The sequence below is a fragment of the Spodoptera frugiperda genome, chromosome 5 (assembly GCF_023101765.2).
Source record: "Spodoptera frugiperda isolate SF20-4 chromosome 5, AGI-APGP_CSIRO_Sfru_2.0, whole genome shotgun sequence".
Lineage (NCBI taxonomy): Eukaryota > Metazoa > Arthropoda > Insecta > Lepidoptera > Noctuidae > Spodoptera > Spodoptera frugiperda.
The window spans coordinates 12,307,030-12,319,333 of NC_064216.1; the positions used below are offsets into that span (position 1 = coordinate 12,307,030).

A 12,304-nucleotide genomic window follows, 5' to 3' on the forward strand; every position below is an offset into this window, starting at 1 on the left:
TTATTTAATCACCTATGTACAGTGTGTTTGGGATCGGATTCTCGATAGATTTATCTAAATGTTGTGTGGAGAAAAATGTTTTTGATTCACAATTTATTGTTTTAGATGCCTCTTCTTTATCTACATACCTACACACTAATAAATAAAATTGGAGTGTCTGTTAGATAATCGCCTTTTACTTCGTGCGTATGAATATACATACGATACATACACCAAAATAATATTGTTTATAATTTTTGTCTATCTATCTGTTTGTTTGTTCTGGCTAATCTCTGAAATGGCTGGACCGATTTCAACGGCACTTTTATTGGCCGGTAGCTGATATATAATTATTAACATACTTTTATTCAATCGGACGAAGTCGCGGGCAACAACTCCAGAAATACAAGCAAAAAAGTGATGGAAGAAAGACGAAACGTTATACCTAAAGAACAGCGTTATGAATATAATTATGACTTAATTTATAGAATTACATAGGAGTTATAATTATTTATTGAAAAAATAAATCACAAGTGGCAATATAGGTAATTTATTGTCTTAATTGTTGGATTTATCGTGACGCCGCCACCTCTGCTTGTTGTTCCGACGGTCTGCCCTGCGGGAGCGATGCACGCGGAGTGACGGTTTATCATCAACTCCCCAATACCTTGACACCAATCTGTAAAGAGTAAAGAAAAACGTTTTATGTACACAATTATTAATAACTGGTTAAAACAAAATCTCTGGATTGATCTAAGTTTTTGACAAAAGGTATCCAATATCTTTAGATTGAAGTAAATTTTTGTTCAGATTTCGATTGAGATCTGCACCCGTAACACCCGCAGTACAAGTTTGTTTTACGTTTAACGAAATCGAAACGAAAGCGCGTTCGGCACTCTGATTGGTTGGTTCATTCACACCGGCCAATCAGACCGCCGCGCCGAACGCGCTCGTTTTCGTTTAACGTAAAGCAAACTCGTACTAAGGGCAATTATTCTGTGCTAAGGGTATTGATTTAGGCCGTAAGAAGACGAAGCTAGATATTAAAGAACTTAATGTGGGTAAGTACTAAATAGGTACCTACATGATAATTCTTGGTTCAGCTAGATGTGCCTCTTAACTAGTTTAGTTACCAAATGGACTTTATCGTCTACTAATTAAAGTTGAAATTGTTAACATACCGAGCAGGCTCGCTGGAACAATCGCCCATCTTTAAGAATTTGATCTTAGAGTCCTTTTTGGCATAGCAATGTAACACGCATACGTTGGGGTATGTCTTCTGGTTGCTTGCACAGACTGGCTTGTGCACCGCCGCGCATGTGCAACGACTCTTAGTGCCCTGTGGCTCTTTGAGTTTTGAAGCTTCGTCGCCATCGTCCCTGTGGGTGTAAAATGTATAAGTAGTAATATAGGCGGCACAGTGCAGATGAATATTTGTTTACACTAAGTTAACATGACTTGTGCTATAAAAAAGAAATTGTAAGATATAAAAATTATCTCGGAAATTGGTATAACTGCCTGTTTTCAAGTTATGAAACCGTTCAAACGGTACGACGAACCGCTTCGATTTTTTTAGGTAGGTAGTGCCTTTTCGACGATTTTTGTTTTCCTTATTATTATTTTCTTAATCCGAATCGGACATCTATTGATCCTGACTATTGTATATTGAGTAAGTATTATATATTCGAAACTTATAGGTAGGTGACTTAATGTATTTTTAATACTAAACTTATATCCAAAACTAATCAATCAACTCGGTCAAACGCTATCATGCATCATCAGAAGTCTCAGAAACAAGTTACTTTTTGTATCTTTAATTATCGAGAATACACGGCAGTCGGCACACTCACGTAGATTTGCTCATAGTTATGAGCCGTTCTTAGCTTGAAACTAGTCAAGTACCGTCAATTACGAGTAAGTAAATCATATATTCTGATAAACTTGAGCTTAATTGCTTAAGTCTTTGACTGCCAATAGAAAACTGTTGAAGGCAAATCCTCCGCAGACGTCGGTCACCGGTGACCACCACGGCGTTTAATGTGTTAAGAACATAAAATTGTGTTATATGATATTCGAAATATAGGTACAGTGTCGGCGTTAGGGGGGGGGGCGCCAAGGTCTGAAGTTGGAGTCTCTTGCCTCTCCTGGTGCAAACCCTCAGAACTGTGCTCTACGCTCTGTGCATATGCATATTTTTTCAGCAAAAAACTAAAACTTGATATTGCTTCTCTCAAGTCCTTACGCCGGCACTGTATAGGTTAAATACACAACGTACTTGTCATTACAAATGTTCTTGAGTTGCTGTGACGGGGGCTCTTGTGTCGCGCACGTACAACTGTCCCGATTGGTGTTCTCGCATCGGAAGTGATAGGATATCGAGTTGAGAGGGCAATCGCAAACTTTCTTTTGTGAACTTTGTAAATTTTGTTCATCTTGTTGATTTGTCAACCTGCACAGATTTAGTTGGCAGGTAAATGGTTAATAGTAAGGAAATAGTAGCCAGGTTTTTGATTAACCTGTTTGAGGAAATATAGCAAAGGAAAGAAGGGAAGATACTTTGTTAGTAACATGTTACAGCTATGCTGACAGAGGCAGTACTAAATGTGACCTGCTATTGTGAGACTGTAATGTCCCAAAAGAAGTTTCGCTCTTCGGTCAAGTTTCGCTCGTAGAAGGCGTCAGGCGGCAACCGCCTCACATGTCTAACATGGTGTAATGATGTAATCACCGGTGTCTAACATCTCGATCCCTTGTCTACGATATTGGCAAGTAAACCTTTGGGGTCATGGGCGCATAGAGAAGGGAATCTAGGCACCCACTCAATGATCTCAAGGAAGACAGCGGCACAGTTATCACGGGCCGTCGTGCACTACGCTGCACAGAAAGGTCCTAGGATGGCATATAGGTCTCCATCTCCGGGGTTGAAATCAGACTATATACCAAAGGGTAGTCGTGAAAGTGAGTCGGTCAGAATTTAGAAGTAAAGTATAATGATGGATTATTAATATTTAGTTCTTCATACATGATTACGTAGCTGATGCAAAAGAATAGGTAGGATACGGGGTCCCCATACTACCCATGTTAGATAAAAGTTAAGTTACTGAATATCTAAATAGAATGATACAAAGCTTTAATACCATGACGGTTAGGTGCTATGTTAGTCACACTTTAAGTAGGAAGGGCCTAGTATGCTGACGCGTAGACCTCTGATTGGTTGGTACATTGAAGCAGGTCAATAACAGCGCCTAACGCGGTAATATTTCGATCTCGTTAAACGTGAAATAAACACGTACTTACTAAGCTCTCGGTACTGTGTATCCTTAGTATGAGTTTGCTTTACGGTTATAGTAATCGAAATGAGAGCGCTCTGGTTGGTTAGTTTATTCGAACCGGCCAATTAGAGCGCCGAACTGTACTCCCAATACTTCTTTATCTATCCAGTTTGTTGAGCACTAGTGTACAAAAAGATAACTTGTATCTGTCTGTAGTTGCAATAAACGAATGCTTGTAGCATTTGACGGAGTCGATTGATCATCAAATTATAAGATAAACTACCCATGATAATAGTCATTGCCAGCAGGGCTGTCATATTGTTTTGATGGCGTTTCTTTGCAGTTTTTGGTCGTTGACTCCTTAAACTTCAAGGTATCTTCGGGGTTGCACACTCCCCAGTACGCAAAATCTATGGAACTGTCGTTCAGGGCATCAGAATAGCAGCTCATCACGCAGTAATTGGGATAAGTGACGTCATTCGTAGCGCACATTGGACCGCTCGCCGGGTTGCAAGTACATGTCTTTAATGTTGGTTTTGATAATGTCCTGTGTACGTTTTAATTAGGTCATATTAAGTCTGTTGATATAACTCTTTCAAGCAGTTCGTCTTCGGTTTTTTTATGGAATAAGCCGGTAAACTAGCATACGGATCACGCAAGCCTTTGGTGTTTCCAAGTGTCCATGGGCGGCGGCATGCTTACTATCAGGTGATGCGTCTGCTCATTTACATTTACCATAAAAAGATAGTAATTTATTGATTAATTGAAGATCTAAAGGTTTTCCGATGAGGAAATTCTCAGTTACACAATAATAAACAAGGTGTTTCCCATTACCATTTACTATGGTATTATAGAATATGGTAACTAGTGAAAAGTGCTGAAAGAGAGGGGCATAATTTTTACGGTAGGTATAAGCCGGTAAACAAGCTGACGGATCACCTGATGGTAAGCAATCGCCCATGGACACTTGAAACACCAGAGGCGTTACAAGTGCGTTGTCGGCCTTTCAGGGGTTAGGAATGGAGAATCGGGGATTGGGACGGGGGGCAATTGGGCCTCCGGTAACCTCACTCACACAACGAGATACAACGCAAGCTGTTTGTTTTTTTACATTTGTGATCTGATCACGTAAACTTGTCACACACGACACTACTATGTTGGATCATGTGTGTAACAGTTTCGTGCGCGTGCGCACGCTTGTAATTCTGTGATAAATCCCACCCAAAACATAATGTGAAATTGCCAAGTTCATAATATTGGATGCTTCGCCTTAAAAGAAGTGAGATCTAAATAAGTACCAAGTTCCTACACAGACCAAGGTATGATTTGGTTGGCAAGTTTTCACACACTTTGTTATAAACCTATAAACGTCAATGAGTCAAGTATATAATTTTCTATTAAAACTTGCAAGTATATCATTTTTAACTGAGGTCTGTGTAGAACTTGGTACTTATTTAGATCTCACTTCTTTTATAGGCGAAGCATTCCAATATTACGAACTTGTCTTTCAATTTATGTTTTGATGGGATTTCATTTATTTTTTAAAGCCATTTTCTTTTTTTCTTATTTTACTTTACTTTGACTAAAGCAAACCTTCGTAACGAATTTTAGGTCGGTACGGCATTGGAAGATAAGATATTTTTTTGTTTCCTAAGTGTCCTTAGGGGTATGAATTTACACCTTCATTATTTTTAAAACCGACTCACATTGGCCATTTTCAGATGTCCTTTACCTTGACCTAAAGACCTACCTAGTGCCAAATTTCAAGTAATACGACTATTGGATAGTTTTTAGGTTTTTGATGAGTGAGTCAAACAAGTGAGTGTATAGTAAAAATAGCGATTTTCTGACGTCAATATCTCAAGATCTACAATAGGTACATTAATGAAATTTTGTATTTTAGATAAATAAGTAGATCTCGATAGATACTCAAATTTCATATGCGTAGATAAAATAGATTTTGTTTTTTAATGGGTCGATCTGGCCCGAAACGTGCATATAACCCACGGCCGGTGATGTCGGTTAATTTGCTCGAACTTGGCGGACACACTGCCGTGTGTCTAAATCCAACATTTAACGTATTCAGAGCACAGATGATTTGCTTACGATATCAAAGTAGGTAAAACTGTCAGAAAGGCATGTTTGTGGCAAAAAGAATGATGTCTCTCTAATTGTTGCTAGGGATGCGAAAAGATGTTATAGGGCCAAATACTTACCTGCCAAAGTTGATTGACTTCACGCACCTTGTACTACACTAGCGTAGACGCTTGTAGACAGCGGCAGAAAAATAAATTGTTTCCTATATGTCGCTATTAGTATATTTACTAATTATAATTTTAATGTCAGTCTAGTAGTTCATTTTAGAACGTTGGATACGTATTTTTATTTTTTTATAGAAACAAGTACTTTCGACGATATGTAGATTTGAAACATTAGATACGTGACGTCACTTTTGTGTATGTTTTTTAATTATCTAACTGACGCACTAAATAGATTTTTAATTTTCATACCCCGTCATCATCCCTAATATTTATTAAAACGTACCTGAACTTGTATTTTTATTTTTTTTTATTTTTTTATTTATTATAATAGGTTCACCAACAATTGTTTATTTCAATTATAAAACACATGCTTAATGATAATATTACAGTGTAACAATCACTTATAGGTGAACACCACATGCTTAAATTAATATCAAACAAAAGTGAAGCTAAGTTACCTAGTCATTAGCACATACTTTGATGATGATAATAGGTTCGATCGAGATAAAGAACACATCGCTCACCTACTAATATACTCACACATCTGCAAAAAATGCGAAATTGACTTGATATGGTTTACGTGTTTAAAAGTGCATATTAATCTATTTATTTCCATATTCATTGAGAGAGGTCGTAAGTGTCATTATAACATTATTGTAAAAACAACGGTTTATTGGTCAGTAAACTAAAAACTAAACAAGTCAGGTAAACTATGAAAACCGTAGGTAAATGTGCCAATATATTACTTGGTGTACGACATAGTTACAATACACATAGTACATAGTTAGATGAGATGATGTTATTAGTGTTGATAGAAGGCAGTTTTATAAATACCGTGAAGGTGCATCACTCTGGCATTCTCCTTTATGATTCAAACGGATAGAAGGGTCCTTTCGGATGTTGCATTGCAAGACACAGTCGTTGGAGTATGTGACTCCATTGGAAGCACACACAGGCTCATATCTTGGGTGGCAGGAGCACCGAGCGTCACCCTGGCACATACCTTTATGGTCAATTCTAATATCGACATTACTCAACGTCTTTTCGCACTCTAAGAAGCATTCGTTCAGGTAGGTTCCGCCGTCGGAACCGCACAGCGGGTCGAGGTTGTCTTTCGATATCGTGCAGCCGCAGGGCTCTGATAGGGCTGCGTAACTTGTGCAAGTACTTGAGTTGATCCCTGGTAGTACCGCCAGCAGTACTGATGCGGTGATTATTATGCCTGTGACAAGTAATGTTGTTTTAAACTTTTGAAAAATGAAAAAACAAAATTGGTTTTAAAAATACATCGTAGAAACATGTTATGATTGGAGCCTCCTGAAAAGCCTGTATTAGGAGCTTTTATAGCTATCCTATTGTTTAACATTTTCCAAAATAATGTCTTTAATTTTTGTAGGCAGTCATTATAGTCTGTTCAAATTAAATAGGTAGATATGTAGGTAGGTAATGCAAAGTCACGGAGCTGCGGACTACCCGGAGCTGCAGACTACCTAGCGGGTTAACCGGGCTCGAAAAGCAGAAATAGGAACGGGGTGGTTTTAATTAGTAAGATTCTGACACACCCTCTGGCCTCGCTCAAAGCGGCGGCTCGAAAGCCTGGAGTAGGAACGGGGTGGTTTTTTTAATCAATAATAATCTGACACTCCCTTTCACCTCGCTCAAAGCGGGAGAAGTCATTCACATCACATCCTCAGTTCAGCATACATGTGTATGTGGTTCATGAATGTATCTCTATCTAGAAAAATATTTACTCACCCACTGTTAAATACATTATAGGTAATTTTTCTATAGGATCATAACTGTTTTAAGCCGCGAAGTGAGTACCGTTGCGATGCCGTGCGATATCGATAAGAATTAAAATGGTTACTTTCACGCAATTAATTCTTACACGTTTAGCGATTAATTTATATTCGTTGGTAAGTTAGTATGTTGATTATTTATTACTGAATTTTATAAAATTTTCAGTAGTAATGGCTTGAAAGAGTGACACATATGCACTCCTCTATTTTAGTAGGTAATGCAGGATGCATTTAGGGTTTACTTCTTAATTTTGGTTCATTACATCGATGTGCTATTGTTGCCGAGTTATAGAAGATTGATTGAAAAATGGCGACAGTCTTAAACATTAAATTTGGTTTTTTTTACCAAGTTTCCAAATAAATATTGTCTAATGTCATATTTCTGTTAAATTTACTCGAAAAATATGTTAAAACTCAGCGTAAAATTAACGTAATATCCTATTAAGTATAAACAACTTAATAAGATTAAATTCCCATTGTACACTTATCTTTGATTGAAGAAACAACCATCTTTAGCCAACAATTATTGGTTTTAACAAATCCAAGGAAGGAATATATGAATGAATTAATTATTAATTTGGATTAACAAACGATTATTTGTAATCTTTGTGACAACACTAAGGAAATGTCAATTTAATTAGGAAAATGGCTGATGTTCGGTGCTGAGTTCCGGAAGGCTTAAAGAGCAGGATTAGGAGTGAGGTTGTTTTTAGTCAGTGAGAGTCCGATACACTCTCTCGCCTCACCCGAGTTGGGACAAATGATAGCATGATTTTCCCACCTTAAAAAAAACACGACTGTAGGACGTGATATTTCCACGTCCACGTTGCATCAATTGACGAATGCATACATCCTTCACAAACAATAGGACTACAAGTGACCAATGCTACAAGTGACAAACCACAGTCAGAAACTATGAAAATTATGAATACTGTCCACATGGCAACAACGTTAAATCCACCTATCGTTTGTGAAGAATTCAAGCGTTCGTCAAATGACGCAACGTAAGATTTCTTTCACTAATTTTGATATCGTTCAGGGTAAAAATAATTGAGCAAGAAGAAATAATTGTAATAAAAAATACTGTCAAATTCAGTAAAGATGGAATAAACAAACTCAGAGTTTTCAACGTTTTATTTTTCAGAATATAAATTTAAATATCATCGCAGTCATCGACTACCATTCATTATAACTTCTAAGATGTCCAGAAACCTATCCCATTATGGAACACCTTCCAAGGTACTTCATCGCTATACTAGGATCCTTATCGCTTGCACAGATGAGACTGCAAAGGTTGAAGTACGTCACACCGTCAGTGCCACACACCAGCCTTTTAGTTCTCGGACAGTCACAGACATCATCGTCACCCCCTCCTTGTTCATCATTCAGTTCTTCACTTGGTGGGTACAGCCCTGCATTGTCCGCCTTTATGAAGTACATGTGAACACCCAGCAGTAATAGTATTCCTGTTTGAGTAAGTAGGTTTGTGTTATTCAACTTAAGAGTACTAAGTTTGAAAATTTTACTTAATAAAATGTGAAATACTTTTAAAATAGGGATGATGATGGGGTATGAAAATTAAAAATCTTATTTTGTTCGTCAGTTAGGTAGGTAAGGAAAAAATATTAGATACGTATTTTTTTATTTTGTCTTTTAAGATAACACTACTTAGATAAAACTAATCAAAGTTTAGTAGTGGAAGCAAATACGTCTGTTCTACGCACAAAATGTTTCAAATTGATATATCTTCGAAAGTGCTTCCAAATCACTTCATCGAAAGTATTTGTTTCCATGAGAAAATAAAAATACGTCTCCAATGTTTTAAAATAATCTACAAGATCGAATCAAGGGTTCCTCAAGGTTCTATACTGGGCCCATCACACGTTGTAATATGAATCACATGTCAGTGTTCACTTACTCTTCACTCTTCTGGGAAAGTGCTAATCAATTAACTTGAGAATTGTAATATAAATTAGTTTTATTTAATTATACTACGTACCAAAAGTCCACTTCATCTTTTCCATTGCCTCATGATCACTAAAACTGTAAAATATTAAAATCTATCCGTCAATGCTTATCGGCTTGTAATAATTATAAATGCTTTTATCAAAGACTGTACGTTCAATGTAACTTTAATAATGTAATTAAAATATTCAATAAGTATTAGTTTCCAGTTTGCAAGTGGCTTGGTTTAATTCTTCGTTACCAGTTAGCCCATTTATATATGCGATATTCGACTAACCCAGACTACTTATTAACCTTACTACTACTGTATTATAAATTTATCGTTTAGGGAGTACACTTACATAATAAAAAATAAATATTTCTTTATATGTAAAAAGTCGATTTAATAAATAGCAACAAACACATTCATTAAACATGACAATAAAATAATTTTAAAACGAGATATCAAAAAGTATCAGATCTTTAGAGTTTTTTTTATAATTTAAAAGCGTATTTTAAGTATTTTTATGATGGCAAGTGAAATTATTGAATAGTACTTGCCATCATATTAATGGCAGTACTTTTCTAAACTTAGCGTCTAACATTTGGATGACTTAGAACTTAGTAGAGTTGGACGCCGGGCTCCTGGATCTTGACTCTGTCCTGGCAGGGGCCGGGGTGTGCCATGCGGAGGGTGGCGTCCTTGGCGCTGGCGCAGTTCAGGAGGCAGGTGTTGGCGTAGGTGTTGCCGTTGCTGCCACAGACGGGCTTCTTCTCCCGGGTGCAGACACAGACGGGAGCCTCATCATTGGCCTCGACACAGGCACCAGCGTGGCGCAGGGCAAGGCCAGGGAAGTCCTGTTTCTTGCAGTTAAGGTTGCACTCGTTGGGGTAAGTGGAGCCGTCAGAACCGCACACTGGGAGGTAGAGGAGTGGGCACACGCATGATTCACCGACAACGACGGTCTGTTGCTCGCTCTCGCAGGGTCCTTGCTTGACGACGGTGATGTCCTGGTGGGTGTTGTACCTGGCGCAGTCTAGCAGGCACTGGTTGCTGTAGGTCTCCCCGTTGGACCCGCAGATGGGGAGGTAGTTCCTCGTGCACGTGCAGGGGGGCAGGGCCTGGGCTGTGCAGATAATGGCGCTGACGAACAGTGCTACTCCTGTAACAAGGATAAAGTTTGATAATTAAATTGACTACTCTATGTTTATTTTAATATAGGTACCTAATGATGGGCTAATCTAGGCTGCACTAGCTTTGCAGTTAACTGCCAAAATACATTCCAAATGTTTATCACCAGTTTGGTTGGCAACAACAATGCTACAATAAATCAACAATTCATAAAATCTGTTTACAGTTCACACAACAGATTTTGACATCGTTAAATAATAAAACGAGTTATCAAACACATGGTTACACAACTTAAAATATTTCACCTTGGCCTTTCAACGTGTGATAACTAAATAATACAACAAAAACAAATATTATATTATTATGTTCCATAGTGAAGTAAATATATAATTATAATAATCTTATTAATGCATATCTAAGTGGGACTTATAAACCGGAATCAGAAAATTTAATGAAAAGTTAACATTTGATGTCACCTAAGAAATCATTATTCAAATAAAATATATCTATATAAATATTAGAAATATTACTAGATTCTCAGAAAAAACTATTTAGGAATGACCTTCCTTAAACCTCTAGTCTAGGCTTTAGACATTAACAAATTATCCTACTGCAAACATCGACGTTTGCGAATAATGTCACGCTATGTGATTACATATATAGATATTGTATTTGTTCCAAATATGTAAACGCTAGTGTGAATTTTAGCAGGTCCATGGGAAATATAACAAGTTAACACTTTATTTACATTATGTAAAATTATGTTACATATTGGCTGGTTTATTCCACCACTAAATAGACAAAAGTGTCCCTATTAGTACAGTCACTTTTTGTTAAGAAGGTACTTTTTTCTAGAAACAAAACGTTGGTGTTTTTTTAAATTTAATCAATCGCTTAACCGCCCTCGTACCATTCAAAGTGCACTGGGAGGGTGTATTAAACCCTTAACAATCGTGTCAATTGTATAAAATAAGTCTAAAGCTGTTGCCGGCATCAATATTATTGTGGTACAATAATAAATATGTTTTGTATACGAGAACAGACGGCTGCCGAAGGGAAAGTGAACTTGAATGGGAACGCAGTATGGTTACTTATGTAGGTTTGTGCGGTAAGCACGGATAATTCATTGTTCCTTAGAAAAAAGGAAGCCTTCATTCAAAAAAGAAAGCATTTTACAAACGTACTAGATATGTATGTATAACAAAATTTACAGTTTTGTATAACAAAACATTAATACATTTTAGAACATTTAAAAAAAATAATTTGCTAAGCTTGCCATAAAGTTTTGGCGCCAATATTCCAAATTTAAATTAATGTCAAATTAAATCAAGCAAATAAAAAGAAAACAATGCTTACCGAATTTGTAATCCATTTTGCTTGAAAAACTGTTATGAATATTCCACAATATAAAATGTAAATAGTATTTCAAGCGAGTGTTACCGACACTTGAAGAAAATATTCGGGGATAACGTTGCTTGGAGTAAGCTTGAAGTGTAATGATGCTCTGTGGTGGGCACGACCGTTTTTATATGAATATAGTATTTCCCGAGACGCGAAGAAACAAGCGTCTTGCCATATTGTAAATCCCCCGAGCCGAAGTACGTCAGAGCGCGATACAGACAGTTCATGCTAATTATGTTGACATAGACGCCGCGGCGCGGACGAAACACAGCGTGCGAACATTTTGAGGAAGCGAATCTATTTGTCGAACTATTTTTAGGAAATAAGTTTGACGTAATGCCGTTTACGTTTAATTTGAGTTCACAGTTATTTGCTTTGTAATTATTTTCAGTATTCGTTGTTGTGGTGCGTTCAAAAATTCCCTATTTAACATATGCTTACAAATAAATTGATATTTTCGCGGAATAAGTGTATATTGTTGTTGATTATTTACGTTCCGTGCCTATATTTAAATTT

At 37.1% G+C, this 12,304-nt stretch overlaps 2 protein-coding genes across 2 annotated transcripts; both read right to left on the reverse strand.

Annotated features, from left to right (window-relative positions):
* Positions 1 to 513: 513 nt before the first annotated feature.
* LOC118272076 (serine protease inhibitor dipetalogastin-like) lies at positions 514 to 12,018 on the reverse strand. The gene is made up of 7 exons (XM_050693816.1): positions 11,744 to 12,018; positions 9,880 to 10,418; positions 8,568 to 8,736; positions 6,347 to 6,734; positions 3,535 to 3,798; positions 1,161 to 1,358; positions 514 to 658 (listed from the first exon to the last, which is right to left on the reverse strand). The coding sequence occupies exons 1-7, from the start codon at positions 11,757 to 11,759 to the stop codon at positions 538 to 540; spliced, it is 1,695 nt and encodes a 564-aa protein (XP_050549773.1). The 5' UTR covers positions 11,760 to 12,018; the 3' UTR covers positions 514 to 537.
* Positions 8,496 to 9,780, reverse strand: LOC118272105 (serine protease inhibitor dipetalogastin-like). The gene is made up of 2 exons (XM_050693847.1): positions 9,311 to 9,780; positions 8,496 to 8,777 (listed from the first exon to the last, which is right to left on the reverse strand). The coding sequence occupies exons 1-2, from the start codon at positions 9,333 to 9,335 to the stop codon at positions 8,524 to 8,526; spliced, it is 279 nt and encodes a 92-aa protein (XP_050549804.1). The 5' UTR covers positions 9,336 to 9,780; the 3' UTR covers positions 8,496 to 8,523.
* Positions 12,019 to 12,304: the final 286 nt, after the last annotated feature.

Bases quoted from the DNA above. Each gene is read 5' to 3' on its own strand.
- LOC118272105 (XM_050693847.1), bottom strand. From the start codon at position 9,335: ATGGAAAAGATGAAGTGGACTTTTG. The intron at 8,778-9,310 runs GTACGTAGTATA...TTACTCAAACAG, and splicing joins AAAGATGAAGTGGACTTTTG to GAATACTATTACTGCTGGGT.
- LOC118272076 (XM_050693816.1), bottom strand. The intron at 3,799-6,346 runs GTATTTATAAAA...AAACGTACACAG, and splicing joins CAGAGTGATGCACCTTCACG to GACATTATCAAAACCAACAT. The intron at 1,359-3,534 runs GTAGTTTATCTT...TTACACCCACAG, and splicing joins GGCAATGACTATTATCATGG to GGACGATGGCGACGAAGCTT.